The sequence below is a fragment of the Bison bison genome, unplaced genomic scaffold, assembly GCF_000754665.1.
Source record: "Bison bison bison isolate TAMUID 2011002044 unplaced genomic scaffold, Bison_UMD1.0 scf7180017864038, whole genome shotgun sequence".
NCBI classification, from domain to species: Eukaryota; Metazoa; Chordata; class Mammalia; order Artiodactyla; family Bovidae; genus Bison; species Bison bison.
Genome location: NW_011494610.1, coordinates 1,058,344 through 1,078,525, shown reverse-complemented (window position 1 = coordinate 1,078,525; position 20,182 = coordinate 1,058,344). Strand labels below are relative to the sequence as shown.

The window sequence follows — 20,182 nt, the reverse complement described above, 5'->3', positions numbered from 1 at the left end:
TATGCAGAGTACATCATGAGAAACACTGGGCTGGATGAAGCACAAGCTGGAATCAAGATTGCCGGGAGAAATATCAATAACCTCAGATATGCAGATGACACCACCCTTATGGCAGAAAGTGAAGAAGAACTAAAGAACCTCTTGATGGAAGTGAAAGAGGAGAGTGAAAAAGTTGATTTAAAACTCAACAGTCAGAAAACTAAGATCATGGCATCCAGTTCCATCATTTCATGGCAAATAGATGGGGAAACAGTGGCTGACTTTATTTTTGGCGGCTCCAAAATCACTGCGATGGTGACTGCAGCCATGAAATTAAGAGACACTTACTCTTTGGAAGGAAAGTTATGACCAACCTAGACAGCATATTCAAAAGCAGAGACATTACTTTGCCAACAAAGGTCCATCTTGTCAAGGCTATGGTTTTTCCAGTAGTTGTGTATGGATGTGAGTTGGACTATAAAGAAAACTGAGCACTGAAGAATTGATGCTTTTGAACTGTGTTGTTGGGAGAAGACTCTTGAGAGTCTCTTGGACTGTAAGGTGATCCAACCAGTCCATCATCAGGGAGATCGGTCCTGAGTGTTCATTGGAAGGACTGATGATGAAGCTGAAACTCCAATTCTTCGGCCACCTGATGCAAAGAGCCGATTCATTTGAAAAGACCCTGATGCAGGGAAAGATTGAAGGCAGGAGGAGAAGAGGACAAGAAAGGATGAAATGGTTGGATGGCATCACCGACTCAATGGATATGAGTTTGAGCAGACTCTGGGAGTTGGTGATAGATAGGAAGGCCTGGTGTGCTGTGGTCCATGGGGTCACGAAGAGTCAGACACGACTGAATGACTGAACTGAACTGAACAGAAAGATAATATGAAAATCTCCAAATACTTAGAAACTAATTCCTCACTTCTGAATAATCCATGGGTCAAAAAAGATATTGCAATGGAAAATAAAAAATGCATTGAGTTGAATGAAAATACATCACATAAAATTTGTAGGATACAGCTAAACCAGTGTAGAGAGGTGGGATGTTTATCATTAAATGTATACTTTTGAAAAGAGGAAAAAAATCTCAACTCAATAATCTAAGCTCCCACCTCAATGGCCTAGAAAAGGAAGAATGAGCAGAAGGATGGGAAAAAGAAATATAAGACCTGAAATCAATGAAACTGAAAACAGAAAAAACAACCTCACAGAATTAGTTCTTTAAAAAGAGGATTAAATTTAAAAATCTCAAGTAAGCCTGATAAAAAGAGAGAGAAAAGATGCAAGTTACCAAATGAATGAATCAGGAATGGATGAAGGAATCAAGGATATCACTATAGAACCTGCAGACATCAAAAGGGAGTACTCAAAACTCCACATGCAAACATTTAACAATTTGCGAGAAATAGAACACCTCCTCAGAAAATTCCATGACGTCTTACAGAAAAACCCTAAAGAACTTTCTGGCCAACTCATAAACTACCACAGTGCACTCAGTATAAAGTAGATAATTGAAATAGCCCTATTTCATACAGAAAGGAAAAAATAAACCAGTTCTTATTTGTAGATGACATGATTGTCTATATAGAAAGTCTCAAAGATGTGACCAAAAAAAAAAAAAAAAACCAAAAAACTTCTAAAACTAATAAATGAATTGAACAAGATTTAGGGTATAAGGTAAACATTCGAAATTCAACTTTATTTCAATATACTATCAGTGAGCATATGGATCCTGAAAAAAATAGAATACCATTTACTTTGCTCAAAATTGCAGTTGTTGTTGTTGTTTAGTCACTAAGTCGTGTCCAGGCTCCTCTGTCCAAGGAATTTCCCAGGCAAGAATACTGGAGTGGGTTGCCATTTCCTCCTCCAGGGGATCTTCCCAACCCAGGGATCAAACCTGAGTCTCCTGTGTCTCTTGCATTGCAGGTGGATTCTTTTCCCCTTGAGCCATTGGGGAAACCCTGTATTGGTAAAGGGATAGACAATTAGATCAATGGAACAGAATAGGGAACCCAGAGACAGATCCACCAAATATGCCTGATTGATTTTTGACAAAAGTGTAGAAGGAATTCAATGGAATAAAGATAACTTTTTAAACAAATGACGCTGCAGCAATTGGTCAATGATAGGCAAAAATAAATAAAATAAAAACCTCAACCTAAACCTTGTACCTGATATAAAAATTAACTCATGGTCTTAAATATAAAACATAAAACTATAACTTATCAAACATCTCAAAAAAAATCTGAGAAAATCTACAGGATCTAGGGCTATGCGAAGAGTTAAAAGCATGATACAAAAAAAGGAAAATTTCATCATTTTGACTCCACCAAAATTACAAGTGTTTACTCTGTGAAAGGTCTGTTAGCAAGATGAAAAGCCAGGCTATAGACTGGGAGAAAAATTTTGCAAACAACATATCTATCATAAGACCAGTATTTAGGCTATATAAGGCACTCTCAAAACTCAGCAGCAGAAAAAACAGTCCAGTGAGAAAATGGCAAACAACAGGAAGAGATAGTTTTCCCCAAAGAAGATATATGAATGACAAATAAGCACATGAAAAGATGTTAAGCGTCATTAGCCATTAAGAAAATGAAAATTAAAACCACAAGATTTCTCTACACTCCCATCAGTGTGGTTAAAAAAAAAAAATACAAGTCCAGTGTTGGCAAGGACATGGAGAAACTGGTTCACTTCTCCATTGCCAGCAGAAATGTAATATAGTGCTAACAGTTTGGAAAATTGTTTGGCAGTTTCTTAAAAAAAAAAAAAAAAAATACAAGTCCAGTGTTGGCAAGGACATGGAGAAACTGGTTCACTTCTCCATTGCCAGCAGAAATGTAATATAGTGCTAACAGTTTGGAAAATTGTTTGGCAGTTTCTTAAAAAAAAAAAAAAAAAATACAAGTCCAGTGTTGGCAAGGACATGGAGAAACTGGTTCACTTCTCCATTGCCAGCAGAAATGTAATATAGTGCTAACAGTTTGGAAAATTGTTTGGCAGTTTCTTAAAAAAAAAAAAAAAAAACCGAGGACGCAACTGCCCTACAACCCAGGACTGTCTTCCGTGCACTTATCCAGAAGGAACAAAAAGACTCCTCCAAGCAACCTGTAAAGTAGGAGACACTGGTTCAATCCCTGGGTCGGGAAGACCCCCTGGAGGAGGGAACGGCTACCCACTCCAGTATTCTTGCCTGGAGAATTCTATGGACAGAAGAGCCTGACGGTCGGACTATAGTCTGTGGGGTCCCAAAGAGTCAGACTCAACAAGTGATACAAACACACACAGGCTCCGACCTACAGATGACTGACTCACACCGGAAGAAAAATAAATACCAACTGCCAGAACTCCCAACAGACCTCTTTTGTAGTTCCGACTGATATTATCATCACCCCAGAGGCCAACGTCAAGGCCACGCAACTAGTATGCGGCAGAGGCGGTGTACGAATCCAGTTAAGGCTAGTAAGTGATTCAATCCTCAGATTGTCTGGTGTGGCCCTTTTCACAGGCAAGTACGGAACCGTGAAGCCTCGGGCCGCATAGCTGGAAAGTCAGGCGGCTACTCGGTCTTCTGGGCTAGAGTGCGCTTCCCTGGTTCTTGGGTCCAACTTTTCCTAACTTTTCCGGGCCTCTTTCGCCCAGTCCCAGGGGAGCAGGCACCACCCTTTTCCTCCGGGAGGCGCGCGTAGTGGGGAGGGCGGGTCCCCGACCGCAGTCCCCTCCCCAGACCCTGCCCCCAGGCTATAAACCCGGAGCCGGGGGCCGGCGCGGGCAGTCCCGGGCTGGCCCGCTCCGCGGGGCGATCGCACAGATGGCGGCGCTGGCGACAGTGGCCAAGAAGGTGTGGAGCGCGCGGCGGTTGCTGGTGCTGCTGTTCACACCGCTCGTGCTGCTGCCGGTGGTCTTCGCCCTCCCGCCCAAGGTAACGCCGCCTCTCCTGGGCGGTCCCCCCATTCCGCCCGCCCTGGGCGGCCGCGCCACAGTCAGGACCCTGTCCTCCCGAGCCTCGGAGGCGGAATACCACAGAGGTCCCAGTCTAGATTTCACCAGACCCCACCTCCCCACCCGCTGCGTTCCCTCGCTTTCCCTGCCTTGCACTGCTGTGAACACAATTCCCCTTTCCCAGCTGCGGTTGCTCCTGGGAGCCCTGGGTCCCACTAGCCTTCTGGATCTTGTCATTTCTGCAGGAATGATTCCTCTTTATCGAGCTCTGACTGTGTGCTTGGTGATGTGTTGAACATTTCACTTGATAATCACAAGAAACTTGATGCTTGGCAAGCTCAAGCTTAATGAATGGCAAGCTGTGTGATCTGGGGCTTAACCTCTCTGAACTTCAGCTTGTTCATTTGTAAACACTGGGAAAATGATCATACGGATCCATTGGACGGTGGTGAATATTAAAAAGAGGCAATATATGTTAATCTCTTTGAACTGAGCCTGGTACCCAGTAAGTGCCGAAGACTGCACTGGCTGGTCTTTATCAACGTGCCATATATGATGGAGACAGCCAAGATTTAAGAAATGCTTACTGGGAGCAAGTGTGAGCACAGTCGTGTCCTACTCTGCGACTCCATGGACTGTAGCCCACCAGCTTCCTCTGTCCATGAAATTATCCAGGCAAGAATACTGGAGTGGGTTGCCATGCCCTCCTCCAGGGGATCTTCCCAACCCAGGGATCGAACCCACGTTTCCTGCAGTGCAGGCAGATTCTTTACCATCTGAGCCACCAGGGGCAAGGTGCAGCGCTAAACTTTGCCTACGTGCTGCATCTGACTTAATCCAGACTGAAAATGCCCCTCTGAGTGGGGAGGGTTATTTGCCTTATTTTCCAGAGGAGAAAAGTGAGGCTGGGAGAGAAGTGTCTTGCTCACAGTCACACAACAGGCAGCTGAGTGGGATCAATCCCTGGCTTATCAGAATCCAGAACCTAGGTTGTTTCTAGACTCTCAAAGAAAGTAATCCATAGAAGATCAAAGGCTGCTGATTGAGGTCAGGAGTGTCATGACAAAATTCATCACCAGTGGGAAAAGGAGATGGTACCGCAGGTCCCCCGGTGGGTCCCTCACCTGTGCCCAGCACATTCGGGGCATCAAGATTAGGTGTGAGGCTCGTTAGACAAGGCTTCTACCTCCAAGAAGTTGTTTCACTGTCCCTCAATGAGATATTCTTCAGTTGCTAAGTCGTGTCCGACTCTTTGCAACCCTGTGGACTGCAGACCACCAAGCTCCCCTTGTCCTTCACTGTCTCCCTGAGTTTGCTCAAACGCATCTCCATTGAGATGCGTTTGAGCAAACTCCATCCAACAATAAGATATTACTCATTAATTGCCATCAATGAAACATTAAATGTTCATAAAAATAGAAGTAAAGAGAGGGTATAATTTAGTGAGACCAGGGGAGTGGGGAGAAGTGTTCAGAGAGGGCTGCCTGGAGGAAGGGGTGAGGAAGTGATACTAAGAAGATGGTGTCGAAAGATCCAGGACAAATTCTTCGGTGTGGAATTATCCTAGCAATTAGACTTTCTTGACATGCAAGGGAAAAACAATAAATGCTGGTGTAAGGATTAGGTTGCTTATTTAAAAGCCGTCCCATGCCTGGCCACTTGCTAACTTCAGGACCTTGCACCAATCTCCTTTCCTCTTTGGGTCTCCTTTTCCTTGTCTATAAGGTGGAGGATTGCCATGCTAGCTTCCGACATTTGATGTGAGGGTCTGAGCAAAGACGTTGCCTCACTTTGTGAAGCATCACTGGTGGAAGGCAGGATGGGTCTGGGGGGTCCCAGGGGGAGTTCTGGGGAAGAAGTGATGAAACACGCAGGGTCTCTCTCCTCTGCAGAGGGTTCTGAAAGCTCCGCTCTGCAGTGAACCCAGGGGCAGGTCCAAGTGTTATGGGGCCAGAAACTTGTACTAATTGAGGGGCTTTCTTTAAGAAAAAGCATACATATTTACAAGTACACAATTTAGTACATGGCTTGGGAGTGGCTCTGAACCTTTAAAAGCTTCATTAGCTTCACAGTGAACCCACTTCCATATGACCCCCAGTGTGGTAGGTAACAGCGCATGTCTGATTGATAAGGTGTTTCACTGTGCTTCACTCTTCTGTGCTGAGTTTCTCAGGTGTTGTCCTATGTAATATCCACATTACCAGGGAGTCAACTGCTATTAGCATGGAACAGGTGAAGAAATGGAAGCTCAGCAAGGTTAGGTGACTTGTCCAAGGTCACACAACCTGTACAAAGCCAGAAGGCATTGTCTGTGTCTGACCACTTCGCTTTATACTCTTTCTTTAGTTCTAATTGAGTGAGAATGTCTCCTGATTCCCTCCGGATCCCCAGTGGGGACTCTGTGTGGCTCTAGATCTCACTGCCTTTTAAACTTGCTAATAAATCAGGGCCTCCTCCCAGGAGGCAGCTCTGGCTTCTTGGGAGATCTTAGCCTCCCTCAAGTCTCTATCAGCACACTCAAAGCCCCCTCTTCCTCCATGTTATATGTATATGTTTATCACATTGTATTATTATCATATTCTTGGATGTTAATAACTGACATGTTTCTTAATCTAATGTAGAAGGCGAATAAAAGCATCCTTAGAGAATAGTGAGCAGAGAAATTTGTGGTTTTTGTTGGTCTATGACATACGCATAAAGCAAACAGAGTGGGTGTGCTATGCACACAGTTTCAAAGCAATTCCTATAATCTTAACCAGTTTAATCCTGTGATAACCTCTCCAGACGAAGGCTGGCACTATAAAAAAGTGTGCTTTCTGTGCAAATGAAGCTTCAAGGCAAGTGTGCTCAGTGTCCACCCTCACCCCTAACATTAGGCTGCTGCTTCTAAGCCTCTTTCACCTAGAAATTCTGGAACCACCAATGCCTGTTATAGGGTTCATATCCCAAAAACTTTTGCAAAATTGTTGATATCAGGGAAGAAGTTTGAGATCCTTGGCATTGGTCATTTGCCCCTCACTGGGTCCTGCTTTTCCAGCTTGATAAGGTCTCCAGCATCGCTGCTCTGATGTTCCAGAAGTCTGTATGATTGTAACGGTTGGTTATCATGCACCTGTCCCCTGGCGACTGGTGAGGGAGGCTGCAGGGAGGCTGGGGTTAATCTGAAGGGTAGAGCCAGGGCTGGGGGCGGGGGATGGGAACAATTCTTACATTATGTCTTCCTGGCTTGGAACACTGTCAGCAGGGGTGAAAAGGAGTGGGATGCCCTTCTGGAATGCAGTGGCTGCAATTTCCAGGGCCACGGGGATCATGGCTCTTACCCCAAAGAGTGCCAGAGACTGAGGAAGTCAGGATCCTGCCAGAGGGACTGCCTCACAGTTTTCTAAGAATGGCCATCCTGGGAGCTGGGTGTTAGAGGACTGGCCTTGGGCGGCTAGGGGAGACAGAGGAGAGTATTAAATCAAGCTTGCAAATAAGCACCAGCCCCATGTATTTGCAGAGAATCTCACCTTCTTTCCCAACTTACTAAAAGCAAATCTTGCTGGACTGACCATCTGGCCATCAAGAGTGCTTCCAGTGGGTACTTCCACTGGCTCTTTCTAAGGATGCTTTGAGAGGGAGGAGGCATGTAGGAGTGGGGGGACTCTGGGCAGGGCCTCCTCCCAGGCTGCAGGTCTGGCTTCTCGGGAGATCTTTTGTTGTTGTTCAGTTGCTCAGTCGTATCGACTCTTTTTGCGACCCCATGGACTGCAGCACGCCAGGCTTCCCTGTCCATCACCAACTCCTGGAGTTTACTCAAACTCATGTCCATCGAGTTGGTGATGCCATCCAACCATCTCAGCCTCTGTCGTCTCCTTCTCCTCCTGCCCTCAATCTTTCCCAGCATCAGGGTCTTTTCTAATGAGTTGGCTCTTTGCATCAGGCGGCCAAAATACTGGAGTTTCAGCTTCAACATCAGTCCTTCCAATGAACACCCAGGACTGATCTCCTTTAGGATGGACTGGTTGGATCTCCTTTCAGTCTGAGGGACTCTCAAGAGTCTTCTCCAACACCACAATTCAAAAGCATCAGTTTTTCACTGCTCAACCTTCTTTCCGGTCCAACTCTCACATCCATACATGACTACTGGAAAAAACATAGCGTTGACTAGACAGACCTTTGTTGGCAAAATAATCTGACTTCACTAATTTTAGCCTCCCTCAAGTCTTTATATCAGCACACTGAAAGCCCCCTCCTGTTATATGCATGTATTTATCATGTTATATTATTGCCATGTTCTTGGATGTTCGTGACTAACATGTTTCTTTATGTAATGTACAATGGGAATAAAAGCCTCTGGGCAGGACGCTCCAGAGCATTGTGAAGGCTGTGCAGCACACAGAGAGAAGTGAGGAGGCGAAATGAGACCGAACCCGCCCGCACTCCACCTGCCGAACCTGGCCTCCCGGTGCAGTGCTGGGCCCACTGAGGAAGAGCCCCTCTCCCCAGTTTGCACGAAGGTGTTGTCTGGCTTGCAGCAGTCTTGCTCTGGGGTGGCAGTTACACCTGTGAAGTCAGAGGCCCACTGTTTTGCATTCACCTAATCTCCATGAGTGGGGTATGTTCAGGTGGATGACCAAGAAAATGGGCCTTTCCTTCCCAGTTTTGAGGCTTTGGAATCAGAACTGGATTCTCATTCCACATCCCTGGTCTGTGACCTTAGGCAAGTCGTTTGACTTCTCTGGGCCTCGGTCTCTTCAGTGGTAACACGCCCATAGTATCACCTTCTCCCCTGGTTATTCTTTGGGCCTAGTGAAATCATATGATATGCTGGCATCATAACTTCGTACTTTTTCATTCAGCCCTCAAAGTATGTTTTCACTCTCCCATCTTGCAGATGAGGAAGCTGAGACTCAGAAGTAAGAGGATGGAAAGAGCATGGGCCTTGGAGTTGGGAAGACTTGGGTTTGGGTCTTAGCTCTCAAACTGTACGATAAGGGGCTTGGGCGGGAGATGTCCCATTTCTGAGCCTCGCTTTCCTCACTTGTGAAGTGGGGAAGACTCACGGGTCCCCAAAGGGCTACTATGAGATTTAATTCAGTTAGAATACAGAAATCTTCCCATGCTGGGTCAAAACAGGGCGGGAATTGATAACAGTAATAACTGCTAAGTGTTTTCCTCATCTGCCCCATGCTGTTTTACATGGCTTCCACATTTTAGTTCATTTCATTTAATCTCTGAAGCCTACCTTCTGGATAACGGGTGAAGGGAAGTAGATGTCAAGCTCCCATATTTCTATTCAGATTATAGTAAGCCCTCAAGAAAGGATAAGAACACCTCATACTTATTGATTACTTACTAGAAGCTGGCCCCCTCTCTCCCTCTGAGAGAGCCACCCTGGCCTTCTTGGTGTTCCTTAAATATCCCAAGATTGCTCTCACCCCAGGGCCTTTACCAGCTTCCCAGGTGGCACGGTGGTAAAGAATCCACCTGCCAATGCAGGAGACCCAAGAGACTCAGGTTTGATCCCTTGGTCAGGAAGATCCCCTGGAGGAGGTCATGGCAACCCACCCCAGTACTCTTGCCTGGAAAATCCCATAGACAGGCTACAGTCCACTGGGTCACTAAGAGTCAGACACAACTGAGCAGCTAAACACGTGCACACCTGCCTGCGGGGCCTTTGCACTTACTGTTCCTTCCGTTATGAGCTGCTCTTCCCCCAGATGTCTGCAAGCCTTGCTCCCACACTTCATTCATCTTAGTTCAAAGATGAACCTCCTCAAAGGCCTTCCCTGGCCACCCTTTCTAACATAGAAAATAAAAATTCCTTTACACTCTCTTCCCTGCCTTATTTTGCTTCCTGGTCTTTGTCACTATCTGGCAATGTATTGTATTTAAGGAATGGGCAAGGCAGAGGAAGCAGGCTTAGAGTTGGTTAGTCAAATGATTTCAGTGGGCTCTGGGACAGAGAGGCTGTCCCTGGTTGTCTGGTCCCTGTCCCTGGGTGATGAGGGCAGGCAGATAGTGGCCTGGAGTGAGAGAGTCCAAGAAAGGAGATGGTTGGGGGTGTGGGTCTGGGATCGTCTGGTTTACATTTGAAAAGCCGACACACAGGTGAGTTGTTTACTATTTCTAGGAATGAGCTAGCCCTGGGAGGGGCAGACCCTCCAGTGTTAGCAAGGTCCCAAGATGCCAGAGCATCACATTCAGAAACTGGAAAACATGGTTGTTACAATCTCCCATACTCTTCTCTTCTCTCACTTGTGGTCCAGCCTTATAGGCCTTCCTTTGGTTCTTTAAACCTGCCAAACTTGTTCCTGCCTCAGGACCTTTGCACTTGTTCTCGCTGCCTGGGACGCTCTTGCCCCTGATCTTCCACACGTGGATCTGTCTGGTCATTCAGGTCTTAGCTCCAAAGGCACCTCCTCCAAGAAGACCTCCTTGATTACCTCTTCTCAATAACACTTGCCCTCCTCACTGTACAAAACACTCTCTAAAACAGAGTCCTGTTTTATTTCCTTCATGGCATTCATTCCAACCTAAAATGTTCATTATTTGTTCACTGCCTGCCTCCTCCACGAGACTATGAGTGATATAAGGGCAAGGCCTGTGTCTGTCTAGTTCCCTCAGCATCCCCAGCACCTAGGACAGAGTCTGACACATAGTAGGTACTCAGTAAACTAGCCAATGAATGAATTTGCATTTGAGCCAGGTAGCTCTGATTTCTGAACACGTGCACTTGCTAAACTCCTAGACTGCTACTAATTTGTAGAAGATCTAAGCTGCAATCAGTGTTTGCAGCCCTTTCCTTTTTCAGCGGGGAAAACTGAGGCCCAGAGGGCACATGGAAGGACCTTCCCACCCCTCCCAGCCAGGTGGTCCCAGAACCCTCATCTGTGTCCCCTCCATGCTCTCCCGCCAGGTTTGACCCATTGCCCACACAGACCCCTTGGCCTTGGAACCGCTCCTCTGAGGCCTAGCCAACTTTCCACTTTCCTGGAGATCCTGACAGGTGTGTAAACAGACCGACAGAATTCCTGATGAGGCGAAGGGGAGCGAGATTGTGTTTCCTGACCTGACTCAGCTGGGCAGTGCCCTCTGGACTGATGAGCGGGATTGTGAGACACCGCCCCCCCAGACCTTGAGGACACAAAGTGAGCACCCTAGCTAGACCGGACCTGAAACAAATGTCACAGGTGCACCCCAACGGCTCTCTCCAGCTGAGATGCACCAGGGACAAGAGAGATGCACAAGGCCATGCCATCCTGGCAAGCCTCAGCTTCCTCATCTGATAAATGGGCATAACGACACCCACCTGCTCAGAAGGCTTGGCAAGTGCCTGATGCAACATAGGTACTCTGTAAAGAATTGTGGCTATTGCTATTATCTGCAAAATAGGGGTATTAGGCATGTGACTCTATCTACTTGTTCCTGAAATTCACAAGGGGAGGGGCAGCCAATGGGAAGGAGCCTGTGCTGGGGGCAAGGGGAGTCAGCAGGACTGATACACAGGGCAGAACCGTGATGCCCAGCTCAATTAAGACATTGGAAAAAGGCTGGCGAGGCCAGCGTGCCCCTGCTGGCAGCCCAGTGGCTGCCCTGCCCAGTTCCTTTTCCTTTCCTCTCCTGCGAAGCCCTCTCTTGGCCTGGACTGGAGAGAGGGATTTGATTTCAGCCACGTTAAGCTCTCCAGCAGGAATGTGCCAGTCCCTGGGGGTTCAGGATGTGAATTCAAGGTTGCTGATGTCCCAGGCCACATGCCTTATTCATACGCTCTCCTCTGTCCCCCAGGAGGCCCCTTGAGAGCCATAGCCAACACCTCTCTAGCATTTATGAAGTGTCAGGCATGGTTCAACGCACTTGAGATAGGCTAGCTCATGTATGCTTGGCCCGGCTCTGTGGCACAGGGGCTATTATTGTCCACATTCACAGATGGGGAAACTGAGTAACAGAATTGTTCAGTCACTTGCCCTAGCTCCCATGGTTTGGAAGTGGCACAGCTGGGATTCTGACCTGGCATTCTAGCTCCAGAGTCTGTGCTTTTAGCCTCTATGTGACACAAGGGGGATGGACCCATTTTACAGATTAGAAGCCTGAGGCTCAGAGAGATGAAGACACTTGCCTAGCACCTCACAGTCACTGAACGAGTAGTCAGGCTGCCATTCAAGCCTACGTCTGCCTTATTGAAAGCCCACATTCCTTCATGGTTCAGTGGAGGCAAGGGGAAAGGGGCAGGGAGTACATTAAGAACGGCTTCCCAGTGGAGAAACCTGTCATCCTGACACTGGAGTGGGAGTTTGGAGGTTTTGGGTGTTGGGGGCTCTGAAGATAGGAACTAACATGAATTGTCAAATATGATATGTAGGAGCTTGGGTTTGGGTGCTTGGGTGCAAATTCTGGTTTTTTAATATGCTGTGTGACCTCGGGCCAGTTGCATAACTTCTCTATGCTCAAGTTCCTAATCCGTAAATAGGCCAGTTGCATAACTTCTCTATGCTCAAGTTCCTAATTTGTAAATGGGTACGATAATAGGTGATGATGTAAAGGGCTCAACAAATGCTGGCTGGCTTCATGGCTAAAGCACCTCCTGTGTCCTGGGCTCTGTGGAGTCCTTTAAAACAGAGTTCCGAAGTGTTTTGCTCTCCAGGAGACATTCAGCAAGGCCTGAAAACACTTTTGATTGTCACAGCTCGATGGAGATGCTGCCAGCATCTAGGGATGCTGCCACACACCCTGCAGTGCACAGGATTGCCCCCACAACGAAGAGCTCTCAGGCCCCGAATGTCAGTGGTGCCGAGGCTGGAAGCCCCTGCCCAGTGCATTTGCTTGGCGTCCTCTCCCAGCAGGCCCGTGAGGCAGGTGTGATCAGGTCCCATTTTCTGTCAGGAACACTGAGGCCCAGAGAGGGGGAGGGCTTGCCTGTGGACTCACAGCCTGACTGCAGAAGGCCTCCCAGGGTGGAGGGGATTTGGAAATGGAGGGCCTTCCAGACAAGAAGGCCCTTCCAGGGCCTGTGAGCCCTGCTCCAGGCGCTGCTGCGTGGAGCTGACCGTCCCCTCTGCCCTCCTGGCTCCCAGCGGGCGGGACCAGCCTCCTTTCCCGTGATCGGGAGAAATAACAAGAGCGGCCCTTGTTCGCTGCCACCCACAGCCCCGATTGTCCCCTCGATTCCACATGACAGTCCACCTTTCTCGCATGACGAGCCTCTTTGCTGGCTGGCCCCCATCAGCCTGGAGGAGTGCGGGAGAAGGGAGGAAACGGCTCCCTGCTCCTTTAGGCCATTTTCTGCCCCATCTGGAGCCCCCTTGGATTCCTTTCAAAAGGGCTGGGACTCGACAAAACTTCTCCTGGTGCCTGAGCCGAGCGTTTGACAGCATGGAGTCCGAGAAACAGAAGTGTGAGCAGTTTCCTGAGACACAAGTCTTGGAAATGGGCTCTGCTGTGTTGACATCTGGGACCAGAACGCGGGGTGTCCAGGCCTGGGGGAGCCAGCAGAGGCCTAATGCACGGCCCTGCCTGCAGCCCAGCTCTCACTTCTTCTTGGAGAAACTGAGGCAGTCCTGAGAGGCCCTTCCTATCCCCACTAAACTACCTATCAATCCGGGATACCTGGCTTCCTTTCCTGCTAATCTGTTTCTTCTATGGGGTCTGGCCTCCTCCAGACCTTGACTTTCCTCCCCTGGACAAAGGGTCTGCCCAGAGTCACTGAGCTGGTTTGTCCTCCAGAATCAACTCTCTGAAGGGGCGGGGGTAACATCGTGAGAGTATGAACTCTAGCATCAGATCTCCTGGACTCCACGCTGGCTCCCCCACTTCCTTTGTGACCTTGGGTAAGTTATTAGCTTCTCTGTGCCTCAGTTTCCTCCTCTGTGCGAGGACACCAATAGGATCTACCTCAGAGGGGGTTGTGAAGATTGGTTTTGATACCTGAAATACTCTGGGCTGCTCCTGATCATAAGAGGTACTAGTGAAAGATCGACTGTTGTTGTTCAGTCGCCAAGTCGTGTCCAGTTTTTTTGTGACCCCATGGACTGCAGCACGCCAGGTTTCCCAGTCCCTCACCATCTCCCGGAGTTTACCCAAGTTCATGTCCATTGCATGGGTGATGCCATCCAACCATCTCGTCCTCTGTCATCCCCTTCTCCTGCCTTCAATCTTTCCCAGCATCAGGGTCTTTTCCAATGAGTTGGCTATTTGCATCAGGTATAACAGTAATAGTAGTAGGATTGTTATTTGCATTACAAATAAGCCTGTGGATCTAGGGGTCTGGAGGTACTTTATAGGGGATGAGACTTGCTTCTGCATCCTCTTGGCTTCTTCCCTTTCCTCTCTGTGTAGGTTCTTGTGTTCTCTGAGCCTCCAATTCCTCCACTATAAAATGGGGGACAGCTGATCTCCTAGGAGCTTCTGGAATTTTAAATGAGATAGTGCTTATTCAGAAAAAAAATCCCAGTGAAAGTTCCCTTGCCATTCTTACTCTAACTCTGAAGCTCAGGGCCCCAGAGACCTAAGAAGTGAAGGATTGTGGGCAGCGGAGGGTCATTGTCAAGAACGCCTTGTGAACGTCATAGCTTAGGCCTCAGTAGCAGGGGTCAGCTTTCCCATCATCCCCTGCATTGACTCCCAGGAGGCCTGGGGCAGAGTGAGCTGGACCAGAGTGGAGGTGGGATGATGGTAAATGGTAGAGACTTAAAATGTCAGGGGCAGGGAAGACCTCAGTGCCCAAGAGAAGTTAGGCTAAGTGGTGGGCCCACAGCTGATCCAGGATGGATCCCTGCCAAGGACTTGCTCTGGGGGTGGGGGTGGGGCGTGGGCGGAACAAGGCACTTCCCCTGCCATCCTGGGTCTCCCCATCTGTCTCATGCATCCACTCGCCTCATGGGGCCATGTTGAGGAGCCAGGGAAACTAAGCACTTTGTAAAGAGTGAAGTACCTGCAAATAGTAAGGTACAAATAAGGGTCCTTCCCGTCTGGTTAACCAGTGTATCCCCAGTGCTTGGCAAACAAGGTGCTTAATAAATATGTGTAGAATGAATATGGAATCAATGCAAATATTTCTTTATGTTTCCTGTGTGCCAGGCACTGTCCACAAGTGATCCTTACATTTAAAAGTATTAATTGAGCACCTACTATATACCAGCTACTAGTCTAAGAGAACACGGCAATGAACCAAATAGTCACAAATCCTTTTACTTGTGGAGCTGACATTCTAGAGGGGTAGACATTTTTTTTGAAAAGCAAACACATAAATAGATAAGATCTATGTGTGTTTGTGTGTATGTGTTAGTCCCTTGGTCATATCTGACTCTGCAACCCCATGGAGTGCAAAGGAGCTCGCCAGGCTCCTCTGTCCATGGGATTCTCCAGGCAAGAATATTGGAATGGGTTGCCATTCCCTTCTCCAAGGTAAGATCTATAGTATGTCAAATGATGATCAGTATTATGGAGAATAAAATCACAGAAGGCAGGGAGCCAGGAATGGGGTGAGTGTAATATTAGAGTCAGAAAGATTCAGAAAAGGGAACATTAGAACAAACACCTGAAGGAGAAGACACTGGAGCAAAGAGTTGACGGAGGTGAAGGAACAAGCCCTGAGTGCATACAAAGGAAGAGGATTCCAGGTGAGGAGACAGTAAGTGCAAAGATCCTGAGGTGGGGGCATGGGGGATGTTCAAGAAATAAAAAATGGTCTTCCTGGGTCCTCATGACAGCCCTTCCAGGAGCCTGACCACGGACCCCTTGATCACAGAGAAACTCAGGTGAAGAGCATAGGCGGCATTTAAAGGCAGACCCCACCATAATGCCTTCAGGCTGGATTTCATTTCAGCCCAAGAGAGGCCTCCTGTTAGTACAGGCCTCCGAAGGTGTGGGACAGCTGCCAGGAGCAGGGGGAGGTGGAGAAGCCCTGAGGGGGCCTTTGGCACACCCACCACCTGTATTGGGGACTGAAAGGCCCTTGGGACACATGGGGAGACTGAGGCCCACTGAGAGGAAGGCGCTGCCTGAGGTCACACGGTCACTTGGCCTCTTTTTGGGAAGAACTTGTTCCAAAAGTTCTCAGTCCTCTGGCTGAGTCAGGCCGCTGGGGGAGTTTTTGGGGGGGCTCCTCTCTATAAAATGGGGAAAAACTGATCTCCTAGGAGTTGCTGGGATTTTAAATGAGATAGTGCTTATTCAAAGAAAAATCCCGGTGAAAGTTCCCTTGCCATTCTCCTTCTAACCCCAAAGCCCATAGCCCCTGAGCCCTAAGAAGTGAGGGACCGTGGGCAGCAGAGGGCCACTGGGCAGCTGCTCCCCCGCCCCCACCCGCCTGCCTGGCTCATGAATGATTAGTGAAGCTTGGGGGGTAGTGGGGTGTGAGCTGCCCCTTGAACACTTTTCATGAATGGTTTGAAGAACCTGAACTCGTGACATCTGCTAATAAGTCCAGGGATCTAACACAGTCCATTCAAGTGGAAGGAGTGGAAGGATGGGGTGGGTAGCCTTGAAGGTCTTCCTGGGCAAGTCTCTCCCTCCCATTTCTCCTCTTTCCCCCGTTGAGTCTTAGGCCCAAATGGATACAGGGGGCTTCTAACTGCTGTCTCGGATTGTTTGGGGGCTGAGGAGAGGTTAGGAAGGAGCCTTGGCTGGAAATCAGAGATCAAGACTTCTGGGCTGTCTTACGTATTTCCCGCTGAGTTACCCTGAGCCAGTTTCAGGCTTCACCTTCCAGGCCTCAGTCTCCTCCTCCAGAAGGTAGATAACTCTAAGATCAGCCAGGCTTATCCTCAGGACTGAACAAACCCAGAAAGGATGTGAAAGGACCTCTGAAGTGCTTTTCTATTGAATACCTGTCCTTCCGTTTTCCTTCATAGAACCTACCCGAATGTGGGAGGAGCAACATTCACGCTAAGTTTCAAGGGCTTAACCCAGCACCTGCATGCAGTGAGTCAGTAAATGCTGACTGTTGCCGTCACTACAGTAATTCTCTTCCCTGAGCCCAGGGCCCTGGGCTGGGAAGAGCCCTGGGCTCAGACCACCACGCTGAAATCACGCTCCGCCCCTTGCTAGAGACTTGGGTGAAGAGGTGGCCCAACCTCCCTGAGCCTCCGACTTCTGCTTTCTAAGCAGGGCCGTGAGACGAGCAGGGGAGCTCAGCGTGTCCAGGGCGAGGCTCGGGCCCAGGTCACAGCGATCCCTCAGTGAGCGGTAGTTTCATTGCTGTCACCTGCCACTCACAACGGAGGCAGTGTGAACTCGGGCCAGTAGCTCAAGATCTCTGAGCCACACATAACCTGGGGACAGCGGTCATTACTGCCTCTTAGGGCTGTGGGTAGGCTGAATGAGGGAGTCCATGGGCACCATGCCTGGCACGTCTCAAGTGCCCAGCGTGGGCAGCCGTCTCAGATAAGAGTGCTGGTGCTCTGAGGTCACAGGGGCAGCTGCTCAGGAGACCGCAGGGAGAGATGCTGCCAGCCTGGCAGGGCTTCCAAAGATGCCACGTCCACCCATGTTCCCTTTGACTTCCTGCCCAGCTCTGTCAGGATGGCGACCAAGCACCCTGATTTGTGGATGGGGATATGGAGGCTCAGAAAGGCCACCGATCAGCCCAAAGGTCAAAGCTTGGAGGTGGTGAACCAGGATTTGCACCTGTGAGTCTGGGACCCCTTTGGGCCTTGTCACCCTGAGCCCCAGCTGCCTTACGTAACTCCCTCTTTTCAAGCGGAGGCTCGTGACTCTTGGCCTCAGCAGAGAGAGTTTCTCTTGTACTGCCTCTTGTCTTGCTGGGTCCTTTGCCTGGGTCTGCTGTGTGTGCTCCAAACTCCCTTCCTTTTGGGGTTAATATCTATCCAGCATCCATTGCCTTCATCTGCACATGAAGCACAGACTGGGAGCGCCTTAGGGATCATCGAGATGAAGCCACTAGTGTAAGGAAGGCAGGAAATGGGCAGAAGTAACAGATCCTGTCAGTAGGAGCTAACGTTTTATAACTTAATCTGCCACGCACTGCTCCCAGCATTCAACCTACATTCCCTGCATTTAATCCTTGTAACAGTAACTTTGTGAGGCTGAAATTCTTAGCATCATTGTCATCATCCCCATTTTCCAGATGAGGAAACCGAGGCACAACAAGTCACTTGTTCTAGGAAGCAGTAGAGGCAGGATCCGAACCCAGGCCCTCTACCGCTAGATGCCAACCTCGCAACTCAAGCGCCTCTGCTTCTTGACGTCGGGCTCTGATTTCAGCCCCCATCTCCTAACTAATTCCCTGTCCACTGTTCTTTCTGTTGATCCCAACGGCTCCTGCTTCTCAGGGGCTGGTCATTTCTAGGTGCAGCGTGATGCTGTAGTTCCTATGTTATCTACGAGCAAGCTGAGGTCCGAACCTGCCCAAGGTCCCTCACACCAGCTGTGGGTGCCTGAGCCGCTATTTCCAGCCCCGAGTGGCCTCAGGGGTTTTGACCACTGTGGAGGCCCAGCCTTGGGATGGAGGGGATACCGAGAGATTGAAGGCCTGGCTCTGGCCATTCTAGAGTTCAGAGTTCAGGGCTCCCCACAGCCCTGGCCCTGGACATTCCTGGGGAATGGGCCTCTAGTAGGCAGCAGGAGGGCACCACTGTGAGCACCTGGCCGTGATCCTGCTTCCCGAAGTGCCTGGCATAGCGCCTCGCTCACAGCCCAGCGCCTTGACAAAAAGGCAACCCAGCAGGAAGATGGATGTGGGGCGGGGGAGGGGGTGGTGGGGTGGACACGGTTTCCGAACAGCTCCCGCCCCGGACTCAGAGAACACCCCAGTGCTCTTTCTTTCTTTTCCTGGGTGAGGGGGGCAGGCTTGGGGGCAGTGGGGGACAAGTTGCCTTGTGTCTGTCTGGAAATCATTCCCCCAGCTCAAAAATTAACTGCCTGACCTGGCACTTTCTTCCTTCTCGTTGTCACCTCTGCGTGTTTTGCCTGCAGACTTTAATCCCCATACTTACGGACCAGCTGAGCCTGAGAAGCTGGGATTTCTTCAGTGGGCGGATTACAAGGCTTTCTGTCAGAAATGTCTGGGTCAGGCTGGCATGAATTGGGCTGGTGAGGGACTATGAAGACCCCCCCACCCCCGCCATCCCGGCCCAACTGTTGCTCCCAGCCAGGGCCAGGACTAGGGACAGCCAGGTGAAGGACCCCAGGAACAAAGTTTCAGGAGGGACTCACTGTCAGGGTCATGTACCCGCCTCACCCTCATCCCAGCTCAGCCCCCAACTTCTGCCACCCGATAGACCTCAGAGTGCAATGATCTTTCCACGAAACGGGGTAAAACAAGTCCTTGCATCTGCCTTGCTGTGTGACCTCAGGCGAGACACTGTCCTTCTCTGGGCAGTCATTGTACTAGGGGTTAAATTAGGCCAGGGTTCCTCAGCCTCAGCAATGGTGACTTTGCTCCTACTGGAAACAAGTCATTTTCTGTTGTGGGGGGGCTGTCCTTGGCACTGCGGGATGTTTAACAGCCTCTGCCCACTAGATGCCACTGGCATCATCCCCTCCAATCACCCAAAAATGTTCCCTTTGTCCCCTGGAGGTCAGAGTCATCCCCTATTGAGAACCGCTGGATTAAGTAATCTCAGGTTAATTCTAGCTCGGATATTTTAGGATTTATTTAAAGATTTAAGAATAGTTTATTTGAAGCTCAGCTTTAAGAAATTTGGGCTTCCCTTGTGGCTCAGCTGGTAAAGAATCTGCCTGCAGTGTGGGAGACCTGGGTTCGATCCCTGTGTTGGGAAGATTCCCAGGAGAAGGGAATGGCTAACCACTCCAGTATTCTGGCCTGGAGAATTCCATGGACTGTTAGTCCATGGGGTCGCAAAGAGTCGGACACAATTGAGCGATTTTTCACTTTCACTTTAAGAAATTAAACTTGTATTATTATTTTTTAAATAATTTTGTTTATTTTTGGCTCTGCTGGGTCTTCGTTGCCGCGAGGGCTTTTATCTAGTTCCGGCAAGTAGGGGCTACTCTCTAGCTGCAGTGCATGGGCTTCTCGTTGTGCTGGCTTCTCTTGTTATGGAACAGGGGCTGCAGGACACCCAGGCTTAAGTAGGTGCGGCACGTGGGCACCATAGCTGTGGCTCCCAGGCTATAGAGCACAGACTCAATAATTGTGGTGCACCACGGCATGTGGGATCTTCCAGATCAGGGATCGAACCTGAGTCTCCTGTATTGGTAGATGGATTCTTTACCACTGAGCCACCAGGGAAACCCCTACCCTTGTATTGTTATTGCAATGTAACAATAGCTCAAATTTATTGAG

At 49.1% G+C, this 20,182-nt stretch overlaps 1 protein-coding gene across 2 annotated transcripts in view; it reads left to right on the top strand.

The window, feature by feature from the left end:
- The first annotated feature begins 3,753 nt into the window (after window positions 1–3,753).
- The window catches only part of SLC13A3 (solute carrier family 13 (sodium-dependent dicarboxylate transporter), member 3), an 86,162-nt gene continuing 69,733 nt past the window's right edge, over window positions 3,754–20,182 (top strand). For both annotated transcript variants that reach the window (XM_010835053.1, XM_010835052.1), the window contains exon 1: window positions 3,754–3,913. In XM_010835053.1, coding sequence (XP_010833355.1) covers window positions 3,803–3,913 — 111 coding nt within the window. In that variant the 5' untranslated portion in view covers window positions 3,754–3,802. The remainder of the gene's footprint in view (window positions 3,914–20,182) is intronic.